General features: G+C 38.9%; 1 protein-coding gene and 1 long non-coding RNA gene across 7 annotated transcripts in view; both read left to right on the forward strand.

Annotated features, from left to right (window-relative positions):
• Positions 1-309: 309 nt before the first annotated feature.
• On the forward strand, positions 310-4,907 carry LOC124215904 (uncharacterized). 2 transcript variants are annotated; one of them, XR_006882470.2, is made up of 3 exons: positions 310-397; positions 608-802; positions 4,353-4,907. It is a non-coding gene; the product is annotated as an uncharacterized lncRNA (long non-coding RNA). The 2 variants fall into 2 exon arrangements; XR_006882471.2 differs by having other exon boundaries at positions 364-501.
• A 5,334-nt stretch (positions 4,908-10,241) lies between these two features.
• LOC124216325 (mucin-22) overlaps positions 10,242-27,900 on the forward strand; it is a 31,867-nt gene continuing 14,208 nt past the window's right edge. For 4 of the 5 annotated variants that reach the window (XM_046620711.1, XM_046620713.1, XM_046620714.1 and 1 more), the window contains exons 1-4: positions 10,242-10,711; positions 12,506-12,605; positions 24,259-26,448; positions 26,967-27,026. In XM_046620711.1, the coding sequence (XP_046476667.1) occupies positions 12,507-12,605; positions 24,259-26,448; positions 26,967-27,026 (2,349 nt within the window). In that variant the 5' untranslated portion in view covers positions 10,242-10,711; position 12,506. The remainder of the gene's footprint in view (positions 10,712-12,505; positions 12,606-24,258; positions 26,449-26,966; positions 27,027-27,900) is intronic. The other variant, XM_046620712.1, reaches the window with a different exon arrangement.

The raw sequence follows: 27,900 nt of genomic DNA on the forward strand, positions 1-27,900 counted from the left end.
CAGCGGCTAAATGCAGCGCGTAAAAATCCACACGTGGTTGGGTCAGTGGATCTCAGTTATGTTTGCATTCAAAGAATTTAAAAACCTAGGATTGTTATTTGAAAGTATGAATAGACGAAGAAAAAGAAGAAGTGAGAAGGAAATTGAATAAAGCGATAGCAATTGTATGAAGTAAGAAAATAATCTGATTTATTCTCATTATTTTAGAACTGTGCGTTTATGCATGAGATGCTTTTTCATACGTTTATTGTTACGTTCCGAGTCGATTCTGATTCGCTGCGTGATTTAAATTATTCTCTTGACTTACGTAGTTGGTATATGGTAAATCTCGGGAATCCGCTGATCAGCTCCTCAGATCTTCTCGTTCAACTCGCCTACAATTCTGAGAGTTCGTTAGGTAAGGCTCGTGCCAACCATCACTACGCGTGATTGAAATAATTATTTATAACAACACTTGGGTTAACTACACATTTATTAACAATCTCCTTCTAGTTCTCAATGGTAGGTTTACAATTGTGGTACAAACTGATGTTAATCACTATCGCAGTCACAAACTGTTAATAAGTCTCGGAGGTTCTGAATTAATTATAATGTGATTTGATTTTAGGATTTCGGTAAAGTTCTGATCTGCTCTCTATGATGTCTGAATCTTCTCCTGTGTTCTCTATGATGTCTGAAGTTCTTCTCTGCTATTCTGTTCTCTGGAAGGGTTGAATTGGAGGGAAAGTAGGAGGAGTTCAAAAGGAGTGGCGGTTTCTCGCGGGTCTCGGATGATTGGTTAAGGATGATGAAATAATTGGGGGTAAGGTTTCTGGTTAGTGCATGAGATCTGGGTGGCGGATTAGCGCGAGGTGGTTGGTTTAGGGAAGCAAGCGGCGAAGCGCTAATTGGTCTTATCGTCATTAAAATGAAGGCGCTATCCTAAATTCTGAGAACAAGGGTTTCTTTCTCTGTGAGCTATCCATGATTTCTCTTCCCACGTTTCCGGTGTCTCGTCTACTCTATTATCTATTGCAGGTGTTTATTACTTTGGGTTATTACGGTTGAGATCATAAATCAAAGGTTTTATGTGAAAGCTAATGTTGAAAGGTATAACGGTTAAATGGGAAAAAATATATATACCATATATGTTATGAATTTGACTGATGAAATAACGGTTAATCTAGCGTATGAGAACTATCGATATATGAATTTGGACGTTACTATGGTAACTATGTGTGTTGGTATCAATCTACGACTATTGGTAAGAGCACGTAAGACTCTCTTATGGTAACTGCACGCTGGTAAGGTAGGGCGCAGAGAGGGTGCCGCCGTGTATACCGACTGGCACGTAACATTATTACCGCATAGTCTGCACGTGGTCTGCACTGAAAATATTGCAGCAATGAACAATAATAAAAAAGACACGAATAGTTGATTTATTTCAATGCATTATACGTATTAAGATTCCAGAATAATTAGAATGAATTAGATTATTTTCATACCTCAAACAACTGGTATCATTTCATTCAATTTGTTTCTCGCGTCTTCTTTTCCGTCCGTTTGCACTTCCAATTCACAATCCTAGATTTTTAAATTCTTTGAATGAAATCATAACTGAGATCCATTGACCTAGCCACTTGGTTTTGACGTGTCGCATTACGCCGTTGCGTCCGCCAACGGTGCGGCGCTGTCGCGGCAATTTGCCACAAGTCTATGTTTGCCACCCGTGAAAGTCCAGTTTTATAGAGATAGGAGTGCACGATCGGCCTGCTTAAGGGTATGTAGTACTTCTACCTTTACCGACCGAGCAAATTCACCCTTATTCTTAATATATTTGAAAAACAAATGAACCGGACTGCGTCAAATTTCTACTGTGCATCGCTCTTTCATAACGAAATTCAGCAAAGTTAATATCTCGAAAACCATCACAAAAATGTGTGGTTTCTTGACACGTGGTACTATTTTCACATTTCCCGTATTTCTGGGGCTATGAAGTCCATGGATAAGATACTTACTACCATTCCAGAAAGAAGAAGAAGTAAAATGAGCCATCTTCAGGTGATTTCATGCTATATCGAAGTGAGCAAACGAGAACTACAAATTATAATATCGTAAATAAATTACGCTTAGCTGGGCATTTCTTGGTTGACGTAGTTGCCGCCGCACAAAATGGCGCTTCGGTGATGCCTCTCGAATTCTCTGCGCGACTGGCGGTAGCTTTATCTATAAAGCAATGAGATTCGAGAGAAAGAAAATAATTTATCGCAAAATTTCGTTTTTCATTGAATCCAAGTTGTAACTAACCCGCCTCTATCCCCACGATGGAAACGTACCCCTTGATATTTCTTATTTTTAGGAGTGATATTTGACAGTACTGAAACTCCACAAATATGGGAATACGTAATACATTTTATTTTTCGGCTTCTGACATGAAAATTTTTACTAGAAATATATAATGAAAATTATCGAGCGAGGCGGCACAGACAAATTTATATCGTACAATCTGAATTGTAGGAATGAAGATATTAGAAACTTTCATTTATATGATAATTTTTATTTTTTATATGCTATGACAGGATAGAAGATGTTTATGAGCTCTCTATATGGGCCATTTCACAAAGAAACGACCAAGCCAAACTGATGGGGTCGGGAATTTAAGTCATATATTTTTTTTCTGAAAGGATATGAGTTTGGAAATATACTCCTAAAGGGCGTTTTTAGTTGCCACCTTCGTTTGGACCGTTCGGAAAGAATCACTTTCGGTCAATTTGAAAAGTTTCATATTCGAGGCCAAGTTTCTAACAGAAAAAATGGATATTTCAAAAAAACATCAGGAACAAAAAGGTTTTGTTTTTGAACGTCGTTTCAAGAAAAAAATATGTGGTATCATAAAAACTAGAAGAAACGAAAATAATCAATATTTTTTCGCCTCCTGAAAATACGCCATTTTGTATTTGGAAGAAACAAATCTTAAATTAATCTTTGTCAAGTTACGAATGTTTCAAGCCCTCATACACCACGGATTAACGATTTTTGAATTTTTTACTTATTTAAAAAAAAAAAAAAATCTGAAATAATATTACTACGAAATTTAAAAAAAATTTTTTTCATATATTATTATTATAATTGAATATTTATTTATTATATATTCATTATTATACATTCTTAAGCATTACTCGTGAAAAACATGTTTTTTGTGAGCAATATTTGCTGAAACTCAATCACTAAAAAACTTAACTGTTGGGCAACTTATTTACCAAAAATGATATTTACGAAAGCGGAATAAATGAGAAAATTGTAATTAATTGACTCACAGAGTATATATAATGAATTGTGATTTGATTGACATTATCATTTTTTTTTTTTTTTTTTTTTTCGAATAAAATTGGACATAACTAGTAACATTTTACTGTTTTTTCAATATACCAAGAAATTGATAATCGAGTGAAAACGAATATCTTTTACATCTACTCTTGATATATTGAAAAAATAGTAAAATGTTACTAGTTATGTTCAATTTAATATAAAAAAAAATTGACAAATGTCAATCAAATCACATTCTGCCCAAACGAAGAAGGCAATTAAAAAATCTCTTTAAGAGTATATTTCCAAACTCAAAACCTTTTAGAAAAAAATATGTGACTTAAATTCCCGACTCCATCGGTTTGGCTTGGTCATTTCTTTGTGACATGCCCCATATACTCTACACCTCAATGCAATTATGCAACCAAAAACTTTGAGTGCTAGAGTAAATGTCAGAAAGACGTCCCCCGTGTAGGACGAGATCAATAACACAGTGCGTCATAAATAAAAATAATCAAAAGCAAAAACATAGAGAAACTCAAAATAAATCAGATCAATAATAAAAGACTCCGGCTGAAAGTAATTAACGAAAAAAAAAAAAAAGTCCAAACATCCAGAACAACTCAAAAGTAGTAACAGAAGCAATTATAAATAGGCAAAACTTATATTAGCAAAAAATAGGCGTGGACATGTACGCGGTGTGCTTTCTTGACACCCGGTATATTCGCGACTTCGTAGCCTAAGCTCTGTCTCGCAGTATTCGGTGTTATTCGCTATCCTTTGTATGGATTTTATTTCTCTCCAAGCGAACGAAATATCACAGCTGTAGCTCCAAAAAGTCAACAAACGCTCGATCAAGGTGTATCGTGACCTTTGTCTCCTATTTTCCGACCACTGTTGTCTCCAGTTCGAAATTTCCAGAGCGCAATACAAAAAAAGAGCCTTAAAAATTGAAAATTTTTAAATCCCTCACCATTTTTAAAATAATCACAAAGAAAAAAAACGGCCAGGTACAATAATAGCTACATTTGTATACATATTGATAAGATTTTGTTTTTTATTTTCAGGTAACCCTTCACAGAGATATCAATACCACGATAGAGGGAAGATTTTTATATTAGTCGTTAAGTCAAGGCCCATATCTTTGTTAATTCTAAGAAATTTTTTAATAAAAATTTATATGAAACAAGTTTAATACACACTTAATAAAATACCAACAATCTGACGCCTTTATTAGTTAGTCATCCCTCTGGAAAAAATTTTAAAAAATCGGTAATTTTTTCGGCTATCACAGTGACGTTCCCCCTTAAATTGCTAAATATTTTCTCAATCGAACTGTCGGAATATCGAAAACAAACCTCAAAGTAAGTACTTAAATGGTTAGGGAGGTATTTTTGTCATTTTAAGTGGGTAAACAACAACTATGAACGAATTTGTATACGTTAGCCACATGGCCACCAAGAAGTTGAATCTAAATGCGCTAGCTGCACTCACAAAAGAAAAAAAAATGAATGTAAAAAAATATCATTCGATCGAAAATAATATTGCTGCGGCGAAAATAATATTGAAAATATTTGCCCCCTAATTTTTTGCAAATTTTTGATTGTTTCAGATATATCTATTTATATTTCCCGTAGCAAAGCAAGTAATCTACTTTAAGCTTTAAAATAATAATTTGCTACGTTTTACTTTTTGATTCTTATCTATGTACACAAGTGACATGTTGTTAATTATATTCTGATTCGTTTCAGGGCACTAAGTTTCATTGGCTTCAGTGTAAAATCAAAATTTCTCTATTTAACTTGAGATCAGTCTTTTTATTTTTACCTGAAATCATGAAGGTCTGAAATGCAAAAAAATACTGTCTCTAATAGGATTTTGCAAAAGATTGATGGTTACAAGTATAACTGTATAAGTATATCGTGTAGGTCTAGATATAAGTCGACTCTAATTAATTACACTTCAGATTATTTTCGGACGTTTTTATTGTGTTTTGCTCTTTTTTACTTGAAAACGGAGTTTCATCTCAATTTGCAGACGATCCATTATATCGATAGTCTTTTATGCGTCGTTCTCTTTGAATGCACTTTGAATTCGATCGGAGGTGTCTGCAGATACTTTGTTTTGTGGTGATTGTTATTCTTCTTTTTTTTCCAATTACTGTATTATTGTCTTTTAAGGATGTAAATGCCAATGATTTATAATAGATGGTCGTCTACACACTACCCATTCTAAGTGTTCTAATACCCTGTCAGTTGAAATCCCGCGCATGCATTCAAACTCAATCAGCTAATAACTTTCCCATAACAGTCACAAAAATAAACCAGTAAATAATAAAAACTAAGAAACGACGAATAAACTGCGTAAACAAGATGAAAATATACGTATCTCTCTATCTAATAAAAAAGTTTCAAACAAATGAACGTAGAAAAAGATTATAATAACAATAGTAAAAAAAAAGTCTATAATAACAATAGTATACGCATGAAGTTGGCGGTGGGGTGAGATCCCGAAAACAAAACAAAATGCATCTAGCAAACCCTTTGACAGCTGTCATCGGCTGTTTATGACAGTCTTTGACAAATATCTTTATAGGTATCTGTTTCTGACGCGCAAAAAATGAACATGCAAACGAAAATTATCAAGATGATTCCCGACGGGAATTGTCTTTTTCGCGCGTTGGCGTATTATGTATACGGCACTCAAGATCGACACGCAGAGGTGAGACTGAGTATCGTTTCAAATATAGTGGATAATTGGTCTACATTTGCGGGTTTTATTACAGGTAATGAGTCAAACGGTGCTGTGATTAGGTCACCTGGTGATTACAAATCACATATGAATAAAAATGGAATATACGGGGGAGAAGCAGAATTAGTTGCAGCTGCGGACATTTTTAAGATATGTTTAATCGTGTATCGCGAAGAACAAATTCATCCACACCGGATCGGATCACAAAATGAAACACAGTTCTCGCTACTCTTCACCGGCGACGGAGACAGTGGACACTTTGATGTCTTGCAGAACCAAAATAAAATTCAGATAGTGAGTAATAAGTATGAAAAGTAACAATCAAATAATAGTAAATCTAAATATATCACCAAACAGTCAAAAGGACAGCCAGGATTTACGATGACAATGGAGAAAGGAGGAGTTTCAAGCAGCAGACAAGGCGATGAAGATGGTGGATGATTGGAAGTATCACAAAAGAAAGAGGAAAATAAAATTGTAAGTGCAAAGAACCAAATAAGCCGTAGAATAACATCCATCAAATATTCGTATAACCAGGTAAGAGGACGACCAGGATCGATGTTGACCACAAGAGAAAGAGGTGTTTTGCGGAATGAACAGCAACGCAAATATAGAGAAAAAAATAATATAAAGAAGGTGATTTTGGAGAATAACTGGCAGAGCGGTAGTAAAAATAATTCAACGAGGGTGTTGAAGAATTAGAAGAATCGATTGTGATGATTGATTTGGAAAATAAATCAAGAGGACGACCAACCAATGTGATGGACATAGAAGAGCGAAAACTTAGACGACGAGAACAGCAGCAAAAATATAGGGAAGCGAACAAACAATATCATACTGGCTTTTCAACCAACGAACAGAAAGGAGTTTCAACCAGCAGACAAGGCGATGGAGACGGTGGATGGTCGGACGTATCACAAAAGAAAAAGGAAAATAAAATTGTAAGTGCGAATAACCAAATAAGCCAGAGAATAATAATAAACAAATATTCCTATAACCAGGTAAGAGGACGACCAGGATCTATGTTAACCACAAGAGAAAGAGGTGTTTTGCGGAGTGAACAGCAACACAAATATAGAGAAAAAAATAATATAAAGAAGGTGATTTTCGAGAATAACGGGCAGAGCGGTAGCAAAAATAATTCAGCAAGTCAAGGAGATAGATCGATATCAATAGAGAAGGAACACCAATTTTCAACCAACGAATGGAAGCTTAGATTGATGAAAAAAAGAAAAGTAAGCACAGAAGGAATTGAAGTGGACAGCAAGTGCAGACCTGTCATCAAATCAACATGAAGGAATTCGCCTGTCTACTAGACAATGCGTAAGGAAATAGTGAGGCGCGCAGCGCCGAGTGCCCGAGGCGCGTAGCGCCGAGATGGGGTTGGCGCGCGAAGCGCGCAGGGGCGAAGCCCCTAGTATATCTATATTTTTAATGATGATCTGTCTATTTCCTTGTACACTTTTATATATAAATTTGTTTGAGCAATGTACAAGTTTTCTAAATCTCTTTTTGTGTACATGACCGTGTCTATGACTACAAATGATGTGTCAAATACTTGACAGAATCTCATGCAATGCCAATTCAATATATTTTGGTCATCGTTGAACAAACAATCAGCGAGTAATCCATAGCCATAAAAATATATTGAACTTTCTTCAGATAAAGGGCTCACAATAAGTGAATGAGAGTTGAAATAAAAAATTCAAACTAAAATGAAGCAGGATGAGTAATTTGATTGGATGTTCAACAGAATTTCAAAAACTACTCATTTCCATTGCTTACTACATACTCACAGGTCGCAGTTCTTCAAATTCTGATTTTATTCGTACGTGAATTCAACTAAAACTGATGCATTAATACTGTAAAGTGCTTATAGAATTGTGATAAACTCAGATTCTTTTAGTTTAGTCAGAGTGAATCTCGATTAATACGTGATTTGTTCAGTTTGAACTACTATAGTGGCACTTCGCAATGGTAATTATGCTCTGTAGGTATCATCCACAGCTTTTGTGACGCTAAGTACGGTAGAGTTCGGGTCGGTAACCGACTTGCAATTACCATTTAGAGTATCTTGAAAATTAGTTCCAAAATCCTACGGCATGTCAAAGGGCGCTACCAAATGAGAAACACGTAAAACAAGAGTGTGGATTTTCTCAGGCGCCTTTCTGCAGCTAACAGCTCTGAATATGAAGGGCGCAACTTGCCGCAACTTGGCGCAACTGTCAGTGACGCTTAATCGTAGATGTTGTTAGTTCGAATCCCGTTACGCTGCGTATGTTATATGTGAATGTCGTGCGGCAGACATCAGCGGCCAGCGTACGGAAATAATGAATGAACGTGTTCATACCTGCCTATAAATGCAGCGCAGCGTCGTTAATGTGATGACACAGGATACCCCCAATTATTAAAATATCCGATCGACACTTCGACACTGACAATTTTTTATGCGCACTGGGGAGATCTTTCAGACGAATGCACGTATACTATGCACGCAATGAAAGGAGCGCACTTTCCGACGATCGAGGTATCATTATCTTATCTCTTGCATCTATGTGTGTGTAAGTAGCGCTGACGATATGTGGATGAAAAGAAACATGCGATACTTATCGCCCTGATTTCTTTCGCGGCTGGTCGATAGATAGCCACTTTATTTAAAAATTTTACTCTCCCGACTTTCTTTCATTGTATCCGAATATGATAGGTACTGTTTTACGAGTGCATGAGGGTGATTACAGGTATACTGAATCAAATACCTATAACAATGTGCGTGTATTCTTTTCCACTGAATGCACCCGAGCACATAATTACCTATCAGTTAGTTTTAATCAATCATATATGTATTCAGATGCACACATACAAGCAATTCACTGACAATAAGAAGTGAAACCTCGGAATTCTGCAACTTATAATATAGTAGGCGCACTGTTGTGATATTCAAAATATAGTTATTCTGACCTATTTTTCGCATCGGTACTATATCCATGATTGGAGGGTGATAACGATTATTATTAATCAAGAAAAAGAAGTAGACATCTTTAGAAATTTACTCTTACCCCACCATAATGAACGAGTTACTGCGGACGTTGTAAACCGCGAACTGTAAGATGTCACTTACAATTAGTTCCCAACGAATAAAGTATATCCGATAATGATGAATGCGTAATAAAATTAGGCTGCAGTACAGTATTTAACTGAGTAGAAGACAATATTGCAAATCCTTCGTGACAAATGTCCCAGGCAATACGCATTAACCCATTACAGCCCAGAAAAAAATGGGTCAGATAACATCAAACTAACTATTCCACTCATAGTAAAATGGAAAAATAAAATAGACATACTTTTTCTTATGTCATTTACAATTGTTTATAAAAAATTATTTAAACAAATTATGCTGAAAGTCGTTATTTTGAAACTGACTACACTAATCGATTCTACGGGAAAAATTATGAAGGAAAACTATGTGACATTTTTTTGTCAGAGTTCAATTTGTTAGTGTAATAGTTTTTATAATGGAAAGTATGGAGAATTGTGAATATATTCATCACGATTTTTCACTAACCAATTGAACTCTGACGAAAACATGTCACATAGATTTTCTTCATTTCCCCCGTAAAATCGATAGACGCAGTCAGTTTTTCAAAAGAATGACTTTCAGTACAATTTGTTCAAATAATTTATTATAAACAATTGCAAATGACATAACAAAAAATACGTATATTTTATTTTTTCCATTTTGCTACGAATGCAATAGTTAGCTTAATGCTAGCTGACCCAGTTTTTTCCTGGGTTTTAATGGGTTAAACACACATCATAGCATCAGTATTAACTCCTTTTACAAAACGTACGTCCTAAGCTATCGTCGAAATGCCTTCTTGTCAGCTGCGATCATCTAATCATTAGAAAAGCAGCTATCTTTACGGTGGTAGTAATTTTAATTTCACCTGCAGCGGCAGTACGTGTACTTATACTGTACACGATCTATTGCAGTGGGCTAAACGCGTGTGTTCCGGTCGGTGAGAGGGGGGCAGTTTGGTACAGTACGGAGTTACAAGGTGGGAGAGACGGCCGCAGCGGTAAAAGACAGCGAAAGGGAAATGCCGGGTACGACCTGTTGCTTTTTTTGTTTGTTTCTTTTTTCTTCATCTTACTTCTTGCCCCTGCCCTGTTTTTCGACCAGTCGATACGGATCGAGTTTCATTTGTCGCTGGCGCTTTACCACTTCGCTACCAACTCAGAACCATACCACAGACAACCGCTAGCCGATCGCCACTGACTGCAGGTATAAAGCCAAAATGCATTTCGCGACACACCGGACCTGAATTACACACTACACCGCGAACTCAGTAAAAAACCGCAACATTCTCTCCGGCAAAATTGATCGAGGCTCCATTTTTTCATTGGGCCTTCATGAGAAGTGCCAATAGTCGTTTGCTTTCCTATTTTCCTTCCCTTTCGACTTCGTTCTTTCACAAATTCCTACCACTTTATACTCCTGCAAAAACTGTAGCAAGAGTTCGCCGCTTCGTGTGCCATACTGCTTCCACAACTGACTGTCGATAAGTGTTCGTTGGTGTTTATTGATTGTGATCGTTGTCAGACAGTTTTATGCTGTGGTGTAGTGCTCTAGTGTGATGCATTTCCGACTGGAATAGGAACACCGAAGGATCCTGAGGTAATGCATAACATACTGATACATTTCATTAATCTTTTTCTGGTTTTTTTTCTATTTTTACTGCATTTATTGCGTCGACTCGTTCATATATCGAGATCTCGCCAAATAGAGATTCGTGATCTGATTAATGCTTTTCATAATTTACGCTACTTACCGTTCATCAAATTGCGGGAACAGAATTGGCAACGATCGCCATTGCAAGTCCAACCTGGAACAATATGGAGAGTTGAGATTTTTTCCAGTACAGTTAATGGATGTGGATTAACGACCTTTACGATATATAACCGTCGGCATGAGCGCTTTCTATAAAACGATATTCAGTCTCTTACGTAAATTTATAACGATATACATTCATACATACAGCCGCGTGGTGTAAAATATGAGAGTGAGAATAATCGCTGCTTTTGTAAAGTTGAGCGATATAAAGAATGTTAGCACCAAATATAAATTTACATCACTATCTCTGATGCCTCTCACGTTTCATTCAACGCATTTTTTTACCATTGATACAGCAGACTTACAGCGGCTACATAAATCGCCGATTGTTTAGTCCCACGAGGTGTACAAATTTGTAGAACAAGAATAATCAATCTACTGTAATCGAAGAAATGCAAGTAATGAAATAAAAAAAAAAAATTAGTAAAAAATCTACAACAATAACTTTAGTTCCCTTTCAACATTACTCGCGGTGTAAAATTTTTAATTTTCTTTTGCTGTCCCGTCAAGGGTGTAGTAGCTGTACAAACTTTCCATGAACGTATAAGTTCCCGTCAATCGCTTTCAAGGTAATTGTAAAATCTAAAAGAAAGTTTGCAGTAGTGGCGAGGACAAGATAATGTGCGGGTAGTTCCGAAATGATATGTGACTGGTAAGATTATACGAATTTAAATAATTGAAGAAGTATAATTAGATAAAATATTGCTGTATTCCAGACAAGTATAAATATACATTATACCTGATCCATGATACTTTTTATAGTAACACTACGATCTTCTATCCGTCTAAAACAGCACCACCCGGATAACACCGACCTTGTCGCACGATCCGCTATCCGTGTCAGACAACTCGCTATTTTATCTCGGTGACCATTGTCGGTAGCATCTTTGTGTTACAAAGCAAAAAGATCTCTCTCAACTAATTGTAAATGAAATCGATTAGATTGCAATACTGTGCAATTCAAAAATCTTCTGGATACTAATTCCCGGTTATATTCTTTTCGTAATCAACTCAATTGAGGTTGCAAGTCTTGGGACAGATAGTTTGAACGATGCATCGTCAGAGTAGAAGTTGCAGTACTAATTAGTACCGACCTTTTTCTTTTTAAAAGATGTACGATTGCAGTGCGGTGCTCGAGTGCCGCTATTACAGTACCTACAGAGCAATCTTACGGGTAAAAGTGAAATATTGATGTATATTTATATTATTACGGGAGTCCGTTAACCTATATTCTACATCCTTAGAGAAAAATACATTCTCTTTTGTTCGGTTGATTTTTAAAAATTTTCTTTCATTTTATTGATGAAACTGAAAGTGAAGCTGCATAAATTAAAATTGATACCTGCATACAATTATCTCGTACTTGCTTATATATAACGTTTCCTTACGCCAGTTAATGTTGATTCTCGGTGAAAGTGCATATTATGTTCAATTTGAAATAGTTAAAATAGTTTAATGCTCGTTGCGTTAGATAAGAAATTACATCAATTTGAAACCGAAAAGCGTATCCCTCTTCCAGAACATGTTCTCAACATTTGATCTACATTCATTATTTTTTTCCTTTTTCCATTCTTGCAGAATGAAGTGGAGGCCTTCCCGTTCCACTGCGGTGGTATCGCTACTGGTGATCGGGCTCTTTATTGGTCTGACTGATGCTCTGCGTGGATCGCCGTCTTCGGTCAGTTGATTCTTATTAAAACGAATACATAACACATGATACAAATATAAGTCAGCATGTGTGAAAGTTTGCCATCAATTTCCGATACAAGTGAACCTTAAATATGGATGAGAGCGTGAGATTGACATGTTGGAATGATAGCTGCAGGTAAGCATCGGGAAGTTATTATAGTTATATGAGAATGAAGCATGAAAAATCAGCGCCTTAAAATTTGGATATATTTAGGTCTTGAAACTTGTCAGCTCGGGTGCGGTTCGGTAAATATTCTACCGCAAAAAGTTCCTCAACTCTGTTCGGCTACGTACACGTGCTAAAGACGGATGTGAGTATCGGGTTACGAATACGTATCTAAGACGCGTGTATAATCGAACAAGTGATACGTAAATAGTGCGTAATTCGGCCGGCTCGAGATCACTTTACGTTCGCCGTATCGAGTTGCCAATTAGTTATAAAATATATATCGCATAGCTTTGGCTTTGGTTACATTCGCAATTTGCTGGTGCTGTTCTCACCTCACCTATTATTAATATCGATGAACTGTACTTTCCTGAATTTGCCAGGGATGAACGATTATCGATTTTGCCATCCCGATAAATATCCCCACTGCGCAAGATGATTATTTTCTGAACGTCGTCCAATAATTCTGTTGGCCAGATTTTGAAATGAATGCAAATCACCGACAACGGCTGGACGTGCCAGAATCTGATACTTATAATTGGAATGGCTCGTCGACGGGTTGAAAGAAACGTCAATGGAAAATACACGCAGACATTGTAAATTGGTAACAGGCCGCCTTGCCATTGGGCTATGTTTTACACATGCATAATACCTAAATGTAACGAAACAGCACTGTTGCCATCGGATGAGTCCTTCGAAACTCTGCTATAGCAATTTTTTGGAAGCAGCCCTCTGAATACAGAGGACCTCTTGGGATATTTTATCCTTGCACCTAGCGTACACCTCTAATCGTTTCGATCGTCAATATAATTATTACTCGGTGGCGGGGGGGTTTATGCAGAGGATACATGTAGTCCAAGGTTTCTGTTGCAATTACAAATAGACATCCATCCTTTCAGCGATCACACTCAGACATTAAAGAGGGGTACGTGCAGATATATTTGCCGGGTATGTGTGCGATTTGCGCCTGTGCCAAGCAAGTGATGATGGGTAGGTGCCTGCGAAGAGCATACCAGTTTTTTAATATCTGACCGTTTTACCTTTCATTACCAGTAAAGGCCAGGTGTTCACGTCAGGTACAAGACAGTCTCCCTCGAATCCTTTGGCCTCGAACTTTTGGAAATATCCTTTCATTTCTCAGTCGAATTTTGAAGCGTGCATAGTAGCGATGCGAATTATCCGAAAATTGATCCATGTATCTGGCGGCAGTTCATGAGGTGTCTGCACCATCATCTTTCAGATTTCTGTATATTAGTAAACTTCGAGAAAACGGTGAAACTTAACAGGCTCAGCGACGGACTGCGCAGGCGCGAGCTTTGTCGTCTACTACGATTGGCGGTCGAAAATATCGCCATTGTACAACCAATTTGAGTTTAACTATTTAGCGCCTGCGCAGTCGTTCGCCAAGCCCGTAAAGTTTCAACGTTTTCTCGCGGTATACTAATAAACAGAAATATGAGAGATGATGGTGCAGTTACCTCATGAACTGCCGCTAGATACATCTGATGGTCTAGAATTTAAAGAAATGAAAATATTCCGTTGAATTCCGAAAAGAGAGTACATACCTGTATTATCAATAGATTCAATTGAACGTAGCTCACGTGGAATCCTATAGCCATCCCATTCTGAAAATTTGAGTACCCTAATGAATAAATCTCAGCTTTCACATAAAAAACTCAAAAGTAAGATAAATTTTGGTGGCAGATGAAACTATACCATTTTTTTTTTTTTTTTTTTTACTGAAAAACGTGTTTTTGAGATTGATTTCGAAAAGTTATCCAGAAATGAATAACATATTCGGAAAGATGAGAATTTTTTTCATAAGATGCCTATTTTTGCAAAGTTTTTTTATGCCGATAACGACACGAAAACAATTCGAGTTTAAATCTCAATTAGGTCGCAAAGATAAAGTTTGATGTGGAATTTCCCGCGAACGCTAAGTCCTAGAAGGTTCAAATTTGGTAAGCTTGCCATTCTTGGTACATACTACAAGAGGTAAAAATTTCAGACAAATTGATTTTTAACGTCCCGTTCATGTGTTGGTTATTGGTGGACTTACCCATATAAATTGAAAAACCAAATCGATTAATCTGAAGTGATTTTCGTATCATGCAATTAGTTTATTTGCGAAATTCGGAATAACGTGTATATGAATATGAATTTATTTTAACACGTTCTAATCTCTTACCATTTACTGGACAGGCGTATGTGGTTTGGATCCCAATGATACGCGTTACAGTTTGTGCAGAGCTGCTTTCAAGTCCTGACGCCACAGTGCGATATAGGCGGGCACCTATACCGACACTAAAGTGAAAAGCTGAAAGAACCGGTCGAGAAATTCTCTGAGAATGATTGCACGCGCAATTGCAGTGGCTCTCGCACATATTATACCGTATACGTTACATGATGCGGCCTGATTGAACAACTCTTACAATTAGGAAAATAAATTTTTCGACGTAGACGAACTGTAAGGGATGATTCATTTCTCATGCTGCAATTTATCAACACCCAAATCTGTGTACCATATAAGCAGACATCAATATCGCACCTGTCTAATATTTTTAAGAGCAAGCAGCTAAAATTGAAAACTTACTGAAACGTGAAAGTTCTGCGCGTTCGTCCATGGCCCTGGGTCAGCGGCCGTCTTCTTGATGCTCTGTCGATCGAGGGTTTCGTAACTTCATAAATATGCGGTATATTTCGTAGAACTACGAGCTAGGTCAAATGATTTTTAATTATTCCCACGAACTGCCCTGTAGTCTTTTCATGCGTATAAAACAACCACCGTGCTCTATTTGACGGACGAGATGATGTAGAGATGATGTTGATTATTCGCATTAGGTACTTCCGAAGGGCCATTAAGTCGCCTATACCTTAAGCGCTGCGGTGAACGTTGGAAAAATGTCATATTATCTATGGCGGAGCGGGCAATAAAATTGATCGAAGTCGATCACCTGATAGCTGGCCCATAGCGTGTCCAGATTATATCCGAGCGTAGGCCACTCTTGGAACAGGGTACAGCGTCCAAGGTTGCAGTATACCTTATGCCTTTTACCCGACCGTCTAATATTTTTCCATACTGTTAAACATCCATCATACTGTTGTATAGGATTTTATAATATTCACGGAATTAACAGGGTATGCTGCAGTTTAACTTGACCAACGAAAACCAAGACACGGTATTTTCTTCCAAACTTTTGCAAGTGCCGTACGATTACCGGGATGGATTGTAGACGCTAATCACAGTGAGATTCGAGTGAGTTCAGATCGAAATCATAGCTTTGGATCGCGATGTCACCCGGGATATATACCAAGAAGTATCACTGTTAATGGAATTCTCGACATTTATAAGAAGCGCTATAAATTACCTTCCTATATAGGATTAGCGCCATATATCCGTGCTTTTCTTTTCGATAAAATGATCAGCCTTGGGCTTGTTGGTATTCTATGGTCGCATCACATACGAGTATATACCTTACCTATCACACTGACTCGAACGGGCTTTCTCCGTGCTGCATAATTTATCCTGCCAATTTCTTGATCCATCGACAAGATCACGCTAACACCAGTCTAATCGAAGCGATATCTGGTTGGTGGCACGTCTGCTTGATCGATCAATCTCTAGTCATTCCCCGACCGTAACTCATTCAGCTGCATATAAAATGATCACTTTTACCCCGTTTCTCAGATACCGTGTTAATAATGTCGCCAGTCAGACTGTCGTTTCTTTGCGGCCTTGAATCCCAGGCCGTTACAACAGACTAAACGATGATTGTGAGTCGTATTTTGTTTAGTCAGGATCAGCTCGTGAGACAAATTGACGTGTACGTACGTACAAAATGATATGAGTATTGAACAATGGATTCGATATGTTCCGAAATCAAATTACAACAAATCGTACATTTGTGTACCTACACACAACGAATATTATGATAGACATGTAAAACAGGTACGGAGACACAAGTTGATAGAGTGACATGATTCATAATTCGGCGACTTTTTTGGTACGTGTTTTTGTTGAGATAAAAACAAAAGCACATAGAGGCAAAAAATTAGAAAAAGGCACTTACATACAAACAAAAATAAAAATTGAAGCTTATTAACTTTATAGATGAGGGAAAAAAATATGCTTGCGGGTAAAAAATTAGAGCGGTTTGTTACGGTTGTGCTTTATACGTTTATAATAGCCGACTATATCGAACTGATGTCTAATAAACTGCAGAGATTACGATCGGCCTTCCTTCAGAATTTAAACACAGGTGCGCTCATATTGAAAAAATGCATTATATTAGTACATAATTGGAACATTGTCCATCATAACGCGTTAACACACAGCCGGCTTGTCCGGTTTCGATATCTCGGGCCGCGCAGAAAGTTTCTGCCACGAAATGTTTTCGGAAATGTAACTTCTTTCATCCGGTGTGTGATTTGGCGTTGGACATTATTAATTCGCCAAGGCTCGCCGCTCCCCAATTCTATAACGATTCCTGCAGAACATTCCTCGGGTATGCCATGAAACATTTGCATCAAAGTCTAGTTTAGCTTTCTCTCGACTGTCTTCTTTTTGTGTCTCTCTCTCTCTCTCTCTCTCTCTCTTTTATTTTATCACTTTTACGAATTTCTCGATTGTTTAATTTGACTTTCAACGATGACGTTACTTTATAATTCATCACCGCATATCTGTCGAATACTGTGCAGCTGCATTGTAAAATGTACAGTTTGTATAGTTATGATATACACGGAGAGAAACTCTGACCCGGAAAGTAACATGTGTCACTCAATTAGTCGTATCCGAGTTGGTAGATTACCTGTTCTCTATAACTGACGTCAAATCAACTCATTATATAGTCTGATGCACAAAAAAAGTAAACGAATAAATAATAAAAAAATTCTAAATAAGTGGTATTGCATGAAAAAACTGGCATAACAAGCTCATCGTCAGATTTTTCTTCAACGTAATTGCAAGTCCCATATTATGATTGCATCAAACAATTGGATGTCAAAAGACGTGAAATCCAGTTCTTCAGGTTGAGTATAACCTCTTAATCTCCGAGTAGTAAACTCGAGAAGTAAGAATAACATGAGGAGTAACCTGTTCACGCTCTCTTGCACAAAGTTACGTAAGTTATGGGCCACCATGCGGCTGCAGAGGTGAAGTGGAATTAGGGTTTCTGATCTCGTCTGGATCACGATGTGGATTCGGTAAAGGCTGGAGGCGACGCGGATGGGATGCGTGAAACACGAAGAGGAAGGCGAAGGTGAGAGGAGAAGGACCGTGGCGAGAACACGCGACTACCTAGGTGGATGCTCAACGAGCCTCCGGTGTTAACACGTCTGGTAGAAAGTTGAATTCTTAATTTTGCTCTTCTCAGGCCTTCGAGCTGAATTACAGGAAGACGCGCTCGCACGTTGAGTCGGGGCAGAGAAAAAATCCGAATTTCGAAATTCAATAACCGTGGAACAATGTGTGGAGTTTACCGTTCCAAAATCATATTATTTCGAAGAGAAATCGATTTCAATAGGTAACCGCCTTTCAAACTATTAATTTTTATTTATTCACGCGCATGGTACTCGAACGTGAAAAATATAATGTCGAATCGCGTAGAACTCATCTGCCAATTTGTCTCGCGCAATTTTCGAAAAATCAATTAGGGACGGAGTATTACTCACCGCCAGTCTGCAGAAACTACCAGAATTGAATTTTTCTGTACACGTTAACCGTAATATACTGACGTAATAAAACCTGTACATGCAATTCTTGGCGAAAGCATAACGTTGGTAAAGGTACATCGTTTAGAAACAGTAAACCAGTTATTAAAATTGATCGTTGAATCCTCCAACCGATCCCCCTGAGCTATTTTGCAATCTCTCCTCGTCTTCATAAATCCATCAACGAATTACGTACCGCTTGGGTTTTGGATTCTGACGATTATAGCTTACAGAGAGAGCGACCGTGTCAGTTACCCCACGTAATAACCCCAATTAAAAGTTACAGTGGGGTTCACCCTCGCAAAATTGACAGTCCCGGCTGTTTCTAGTTTTACTGGATTGTATTTTACATTGGTTTTCCTTTATGTTAATACGCGTCCGAAAGCACATACGGCCAACAATTTTTGATAAGTTTCGAACACACAGTGAGTACGGTAACAAATAATGACTAAATCAGATTGGGCTCATGGTCGTCCTTCAGGTTGGCGGTAGTTGATACGATTTGATTACTGGAGACCATTCGTTCGCGAACATGAGGCTTTTCTGTAGGCTCGTATGCCTCGACGCATTTTATCAGCAGCTCCGGGAGGTGAGTGGTGTGTCCTTCACTTGTAGGGTAAACTACACAGTTTGTCCTGACACCGAATTTTCGCAAATCATATATGTATTTAATGTCATCCGAGGGTCCTTCAGACGCTGGCCGACGTGTTGCTTCTCGTGAAAAGCAAAAAAGCAATTATTAACCAGCTTCGACCGGTTTATCAATCGGCTTCAAAGATCTTGGCTAGATGAAGTAAGATAAGATGGGAGAGAACAGTGGATTCGGTGGTCTTTCTTTTGAACTCAACGAAGATTTCGATTGGTGCGAAATCGCGTTAGTCCGAATTTTTATAACTGTAAGCCGTGCTTTCGAATTGCGTTAAAAGGCATAGTCGAGTCGGCTGGAAGAACATATTTACGTGGACTAGGAAATAAACGAGAGGGGAATATTTGACAGAGTATAGTTACAATATCGCCAGAAACATAACGACACAGTTGTCCGGGTCGGTGCGAAGTGGTCTACCTTCGAGGGAATTGATAGTTCAACCTCTCACTTACATGCGCGGCAAATATTTATATACGTATGTGTAAGCTTCATTATTTTCTGCCATGCAACCACTGCTGCAGTGCCAGATGAACTGTCGATGCACTTATATGCGGTGAACTCCTGCACTCAGCCTTCTGTCTTGAAACTATTCAGCAACGATGAAAAGCGGTATCGTTTGTTTCCATCGAAGCCAAGACGCAGTTGTCCTACATTGAGACAGGTCAATTATACGTTTATGAACAAGTAGCTGTCTCAAAAAAAACAACGACGAAAGCTAAAGGTCATGGAAAGTGCGATTTCCAATGCGTTTGAGGTGCGTCCACAGTCTCGTTCGAAGTCCATACTTATATTACAATTATTTACAGGGTGTCTCAGTGATGTCAGGGAAATAATGAACAGCCGCAAGTATAAAAGTTGGTTCGTACTTGTGATTTAGCGGGTTTCCAATAGGTCATAATTTTGTATACGCCTTGAGCGCAGATATTGTTCACTTCAGTTGGTGAGATTTTCATAAATTTTAATAAAAGATAGCTACTTGTACTTTTCTGTCATCTATTATGTGTAAAAGTGCCAAAAAGCACTGGGCAATTCTGGGAAACGCTTCTCATTGTAGCTGGTCAGCCGTGACTCGAGACCTCGAAGGCATTCCGGTAAGCTTGGGCGTGTACGACGTGCAGCAACGCGAGTCATGCAGCCGCCAACTTTTACTTTCGTAAATCGAGCAAGTGGGTACGATATAGATTCACTATTACTGAGTAAGCGGAACACATACTACCAAGAGGTAAAGAGTTTACGACAACATGCTGCGTGGGGGTTAAAACTGGAGCATTCGCCTTTTATCATGCAGGAACCTGGATTACTGCTGTAGCCAAAGTAACGTCAAATATCGCGGTTTGCGTCGGCTTGTCACAAGTTAGAATCAAAGACTTACCAGCACATTTCTCACGTTTGAGTGATTTTCCAAGGTCATTTCCTTGGCATCCTTCATCCCATCCGCTTGTTCAATTATGGCACAAGTTTTGTAGCACACATTTTTCACAAATCTTCCAAAAAGTTCGACGAATGAGGAGACAAACATGTATGTACCCATGAGTAGATCATTGTATCATCGGCGGGTCGAATATAAATTAAGCAGACAATGCCAAAAAGTTTGGATTCTTAACTTGATCACTTTTTCATTATAGTCAGTTATATTCAACTAGATTGGTCATTGAAACCGCAGGCGTAATCGGTGTCCAGGCTTAAACGACTTTGCACGATCGTTTGAAAGTTCCTATTCCCCGAGGCGAAGAATTGCCTACGCCCGCAAGTTGCGGTATCCGTGTACGCCGAACCAGATCTGCTCATAAGCATTTCGGCAAGATCTTTCCAATTCTGAAGTAACATACTTTACATTTTATTAGTTCTAGTCGTTGTTGCGAAAAGAAATAGGAATTTTTTGTAAGTCATATTTTAGCCGAACAATTATCATGCGTTGTTCGACGAGACATCAGTCTCTACACATTCTTTCGAGGTGACAAACGTAAAAATATGGTCGATGAATCTTGTAGCGAAAAGTAAATTGGCGAGTGTTGAGGGAATATTGATTGATTGCACGGGAGATAAGTCGTTGGACTACCAAGAGCTGTACAGGTTCAACTTCCAGACATTATTCATGTCCACGTTGCGATAGAAGAAATTCACGCTTTCACGAACAGTAATTCCTTTTATGGATGATTGCAACGCATTAACGTCAAGGAATATAACGCTCTATGACACGAACACTTCGCCAGACTTGTTGCACCTGGTATAATAGGTCGAATTCTCTCAGACCCAGTGACACCAGCTAGTTTCGACAAAGGTTATACAGCTGAACGGCGCTTATCGAATTGACTTATTGTTAATCATATTACTTAGCACGGACAAGGTCCTAATAGATTTGCAGTATCATTCTCCCAGCTGAAGATCGCCTACCGATAAATGGGCCCCGATTTCTAACAATCTATGGGTCGCCACGGCAGCTACGAGATCATTGAATAATCGAAGTCAGACTACCGTCTACAACTCCACTGTGATTCGTCTACGTGAAGATGGATTTGAGAATTTCTTCGTCTAGTCAAATTGGAATTTTCTGTGAATATCAGCCGCGGATGATGATAGAATGAAGTAATGGATTTAACCTGGATGAAAGCGGAAAAAATGTTTCACCCAGGTGTCTGACAATGACGGGAACCGATAACAGAATAATACAAGAGTGATTCAGTTCGCCACTATCATTGCGTTATCGTCATTATTAAAGTAAGTTGCGTTAGGTCGAAAAGATTGGAAAGTATTCCAACTGTGCCATGTTCTGCACGGAGTATATAGCTGTGGTAAATTGCCGATTGTATCACGGTGACACATATTTGGTCGAATAGGAATGAACTAATTCACTCCTATTACTCAAAACTAAACGCACATGTATTCACTTATTGCATTCCGTAGAGAAGAATAATGTATAACAATTTGTTCATCGCAACTGGTCTTATTATACGATCAAATAGTGCTAGTGCGCTGATCAGTCATCGTCAGCCGCCACCGCTTGAATTCGGTATGTGGTCATTAGTTTTACGCAAACTTCCAACAATTTCATAATCAATTTCGGTGCTGCCTGATTGACCCGGTTCACAATAAATTATGAAACGCCAAATCGCACAAATTTATTGCACACAAAAATACGCGTGGGGTGACCAACGGTTAATTATATCAAGTTCTTTTCTTGAATATGTATCATTTTCGAGGATACGCGATCGACGATTATTAATTTGGTGGAAAATAATCCACTAACTATTGCAATGCTAATTACCATTTATTAGATTCAAAATATTCATAAAGATCAGAGTCGAGATTGTACGGGAACTTGATGTTTATTACAGATAGGCGTGGCTTACGCCTCAGTTAGCCCACCTTGTCGTATTGGGTTTTCATTTCGTAGTTTTTTTTTTTTTAATACGATCTACTTTGGACCGGTCCGATTCGAGATTGCTTTAAAGTGGACCACTTTTGCTTCTGCCGCTGCACCTACGAACGAGAGACCATTACGCACGCCGATACGTAACAAAGCTTTCATTTATAAAGGTAGTGCAAGTAGCGTTGTAAGGAAAAACTCTCTCGCCGACAGCAAAAGAAAACTCGAAAAAATAGAGGCTGCTCGACAGCGACAAAGATTTCATCGTAATTTTTTTTTCGCTACTGACAGTCGTTTTAAGGGACCTTTGAGTGTCGTCGTTGCGCAGATTAATTCAGTCCGCTCTGGTGGCTAATGATCATTGTAAGTGTGTGTATAAATAGAATTTCTTCGTTTACAGTGAAGCGGGATCGTTCTGAATCTTATGCAGAATTAAACCTGGTTTCGCAGCTCGTTATCCAGCTCGAAGCTCGGGCTATTATACTCACGGTTATGTATGTTATGCGTATACATCACCACCAGGCTCCGTTGAATTATTTTAATCTCCGCTGTTTCGAGAACGAAATTTTTCCTCGGCAATACGTCAGTTTCAATTTCTCATTTTTTCGGTAGTCACAGAATTTTTGGAAGGTGCGTGTAGTACCGATTCGTTATCGGTAGTCAAAAATTTATATCGGTACTCGACTGATTCGGGCCAAGATCAGACATTGCTTAATGCTTCAAAATAATATTGGTTTTGGCGTCAACGGGATGATTTATTATCGTCATTTGTTACTTGAATATATATGAGCATCTCTGCTTCAATGCCCAATTCACTGTTGTATAAAAAAATCTCTGGGTATAAGAGAATTGCGTGCGCACGGAGCTGAACTGGCACCGGCGAATCCGGATTACCTTGTCGAAAGTGCCTACCTTATATTCACATGAGAGATGCTGGATTGCGGTGAACTGGATCACCTCAGGTAAAATGTGGTGTGGCCATCCGCGTCGGTTATATAAAATATAATAATTTTGCTGCATCCTGCCCCGCACTGGCTGATGAGTTATATAAACGCCGGACGTGGAGAGCTACCCATCCATCTTTCGTAAGTTGACACGTCGAATCGAATCCTTCCTATCAGTAATCCAATTAGTCACAGTCACATTCAAATTCGCTCCCTGCGCTAATAAACATATGCTAACGGTGATTGAGTATGAATTCGATTGTGGATGGAGTCAGCAAGCGATTCGATTTCGAACTCTACGATTAACATGGGTTGCCCCACTTGAACCAGCATGGTGAGTGTGGATAAATTACAATCTCTGTTGCGAGAGCAATTCGTCACTAAAAATATGTTGTCTTCGTTTAATGTCTCTATCTCATTGCGTCTACTCATGCACGTATTTATGCATGGAAAAAGATGTATAGCTGACATAAAGCGGGCATGAGGCCCGCAATCCAGTGTGGAGATCACGATCACTGCGCGCAGATAACAGTTTTAGAAAAGAAATACCTACCGAAAAAAATTGCGTAACCCACCACAGTGCGGCGTAACGGATATACGTATGCTATCTACAATCGCTGTAACATATGCATTATATGTGTGCATGTGAAGAGCGTATCTTATAGATTAAGCGAAAGCTTTCTCGCTCGTAAGGGTACAGTACGACATTAACATAGATTCAGGGTCATATTATTCAGAAATTTTTAATTGCCTGTCAACCAGTCCAAAACCTGTTGAGTTACTTTTTGTCATCTGACGCTTGTATTGCAGGTTGATCAACAAAGACCAACGGCGACCAGTGGGAGAGGTAGCGCCAGGTTCAGCAAGGTAGCCGTCCCGGACGGCACGAGCAACTCGAAGGCCGTCAGTCTTGATGCTTCGTCAACTCCCTCCTCAAGACGGCCCTCAAGGCTGAAATCTGGCCCTGGATCGAGGAAGAACCTAACGCCGGAAGCCAGATTAGAGACGTCGGCTGCCAAGGGTACCACCATCGCGAGGCGACGCACAGGAACGATTCAACAGAGTGGATATAGCACTGAGAGCATTAGACCGGCAGAAAGCGCCATTCAGAATGTTGAAGTAAAGAATACAGCAAGACGAAACACTGCCAGCTCAAATGAAGAAGGAGAAACGACCACGAGAAAGAACACCGGGGATAGAAGATACCTACCGGACAAAAGGTCCAGGGTGAAAACGAACAAATCATTTGACGACATTGAACTGGAAGTACCGAGGGAATCGGCTGGGCGAAGCCAAAGACCTGAGAGAAAGACTTCACGTTCTAGGATTGGGCTTCTGAGTGGCGATGAGATCCTGGCTAAAACTGGCCCTTCAGTTTTCTCCGGAACCGCCGAGTATTCCAGGTCGAGGACAGGTAGGAAGACACAGAATCAAGCTCTGTCGGAGGAAAAGACGTTGGATGATTTTGGAAGGTCGAAATCCAGTAGTGCAAACACCAAATTGAAGGATCCGCAGATCCGAACTAGGGGGAGATCTGTTATCAGGATGAGCCCAAGAAATTACGACACCACTGTGGCATCTGAAACCCCCGCCAACACAGAAAGCGTTCGAGTTGCCATCCCCCTGAACGTCGACAAAACGATGGTTCCGTCACTGAGCTCTGTGGACACCACAGTTTCTACCAGTACTACCGAGCCTTCAACAACATCGTCACCGCATTCGAGAAGGGGTAGTGGCCGATCTCAACAAAGTTCCACTAGTGGAGGTATTTTTGAGACGACAACGCGCGCGTCGCGACTCATCACCAGAGGGGGACACACCAAGTCGCCCGATTCGAACGGGGCATCAAATGACGGTTCGATCCGGGGTGTTGCTTTTCGGTCCAGGAGTCGATTGGAATCAAATTCTCAAGCTCCTCAGCACTTGATGGAGACAGGAGATGAACGACTCAAGTCGAGAGGAGGACGGGGCAGAGGCAGAAAGTCCGAACAACCCGAAAAAACTGATGATTTCTTTGTATCTCGAAAATTTAACACGGAACCTCTTACCTTCAGAATCGCAGATCCTGGAAAACAAACAAGAATTTTTGATGCCGTGTCTGAGAGTTCAAGCAACCAAATGAACAAAGATATCGAAGGGTCGAGTGCGCGTTTTGGCGAAGGAGCTTTATTCAGAAATGATCAGGTGCAAGACGATAAACCTAAGATCGAGATATTTACTCCAGTGGCGGAAATAGCGACACTCCAGCCGCTGGCTGTAGGAAAACCTGTTGAGCTTGAAACCACGGAACCGGTGGAAACAGAGACAGAATCTGCAGCTACAACTGCAGTGGCAGCCGTTTTCGAGAAACTTGAATCGACGACGAAACCATCTGAAGTAAGATCAGAGGCTAAAAATCCCCGAAGTAGAATCCGAAAGAGGCCCGAGACGAGGCTACTTCAGAGGGAAGAAGAACCTCGCGACAACCGCTCGTCGAGAAACAGAAAGCCGTTAACCACAGTGGAAACTGATATCGAAAACAATCCCCATACCGTTCCAAGAGGAAGAAGTAGAGCAGCTTCAGTAAAGAAAAACAACGCTCCCGGTCAGAGACGAAGAGTTACCAATGACGTCAAAAGGGTAAAATCGACGGTTGCACCGATCAGTAGCAGCGAAATCCCTCCAGTGAATGTTCAGGCGTATAATGAAGTGGTGGAAACAGTCGGAAAGACAGTTGACGGCATTGAAAACAGCTTGATAATATCAAGGATATTGTCGCCGACAATTATTCCAAAACGACGAGGCATGAAGAAACTGAACATTAAGCCGAAAGACGAAAAGGAGGAGCTGAGTACAGCTTCGAGTATAAAAACACATGAAACGTTGAACGAACCAGGAAGAAGACGGGGAGCGGGAAAGCCCAATCGAAAGTTGGAGGTCAGCGCTAGTGAAAAACCAGTCGTAGAATCGATAGAGGAGGACAATTATCCACCAGAATTCAAAGCTCGGTTAGCCGAATTGGTGAGATGGCAATCTTATAGTATTCCGTAATAGCGTACGTAAAAATATATTTGAAGTTTCTTTCTTGCAAATACCCCCTTCACCCCCTTTTTATCTGTCGTAAAATTTTAGCTGCAAGGCAGTGTCGTTACTTGGAAACCGGCAGTAGCCAAGTGATAGTGGCTAATAAGCGGAGTAATGATGTAAAGTTAAAAGGAGACATGGTTGCAAGAGCCTAATAATAGACATACCAATACCGTGACCAACACGTAGTCAATTACCATTCAATTCAAAGTAGCTTCAGAAGTACAATCTACCGCGTTCTACATTTCTGCAGCATAATAACCGGGAGGTCTTATTGTTAACCAGCAATTTGCCGAAGCTATTATTTATGTTGCAAATGTCATGAAATCGCAGCGATTTTTTATGAGGAATTAAAGCGCGAATTTAGGTATAAGAATTTGATTATAATTCATCGCTTCGGTCTTATTCGCAACATCTGGACAACTTCAAATTACAATGTTACATTATTTTTCCAGAAAAATTCAGAATCCAAGACACCCGCACCCCCGAAGTTCACACCCAGACTCAGAAATAAAGTGAGTTTTTTATCGACAATTATACTTTCGCCTGATCTTGACCTACGTCCAATAAATTGAAGATGATTATTACCCATAAATCGATGGATTGCGTAATTAAGTATATATTAAAATATTTTGACCTCCGACGTTATAGAGTTTAAAGTAAATATTTTTCCTTGGATATGAAGGTCGGTGACAACAGTAAAACATTTATTTATGTTTCGGCCCGGATGGGGACCCTCCTCAGAACGATATATTTACAGAATATCTGTCACGAAAAGAATAATATGTAACACAAGTGAGTTAATTATAATTAATATGCACAGGGCTTATGAGATTAGCAAGGCAAATTGTGCTGATATAATTAAACGGAATTACCTGGTAATAACATGGAATATTTCAAATTTGAAGAAAACACGAAGAAGTCAAGTCAAGAAGTCAACTTAAAAACAGGTAGAATGAAAACGAATGTGAAATTAATAATGTTATTTTTAATAACTGCGATACGAAACTCCCAAGCATTCATCTTGGTTAATAAAATTGAATAAAAACCCAACAAACGAAATTTTTGAACAGAGCTCAATTTTGAACGTGTAGGTCGTCCAGTCTATAGCGGAAAGTGAACGAAATCAATCAGTTATTCGTTATAGAGTTTATTGGAACTTGCAAACTGATCACTCGGGAAAAGTGTTTTTATCAGATTGTCAGATAAATTTATATGAAATTATATCTCGAATTTAACCCGATAAGATTATATAACATTATGCGCATATAATTTTATATCATTTTGTATAATTTTATATATTCTTATATAATGTCATATTATTTTGTTCAAATTTATGGAATCATATAAAATTATATCAAAATTACATTATTTCGAAGTATTGTATTA

Source organism: Neodiprion pinetum, chromosome 4 (assembly GCF_021155775.2).
Source record: "Neodiprion pinetum isolate iyNeoPine1 chromosome 4, iyNeoPine1.2, whole genome shotgun sequence".
NCBI classification, from domain to species: domain Eukaryota; kingdom Metazoa; phylum Arthropoda; class Insecta; order Hymenoptera; family Diprionidae; genus Neodiprion; species Neodiprion pinetum.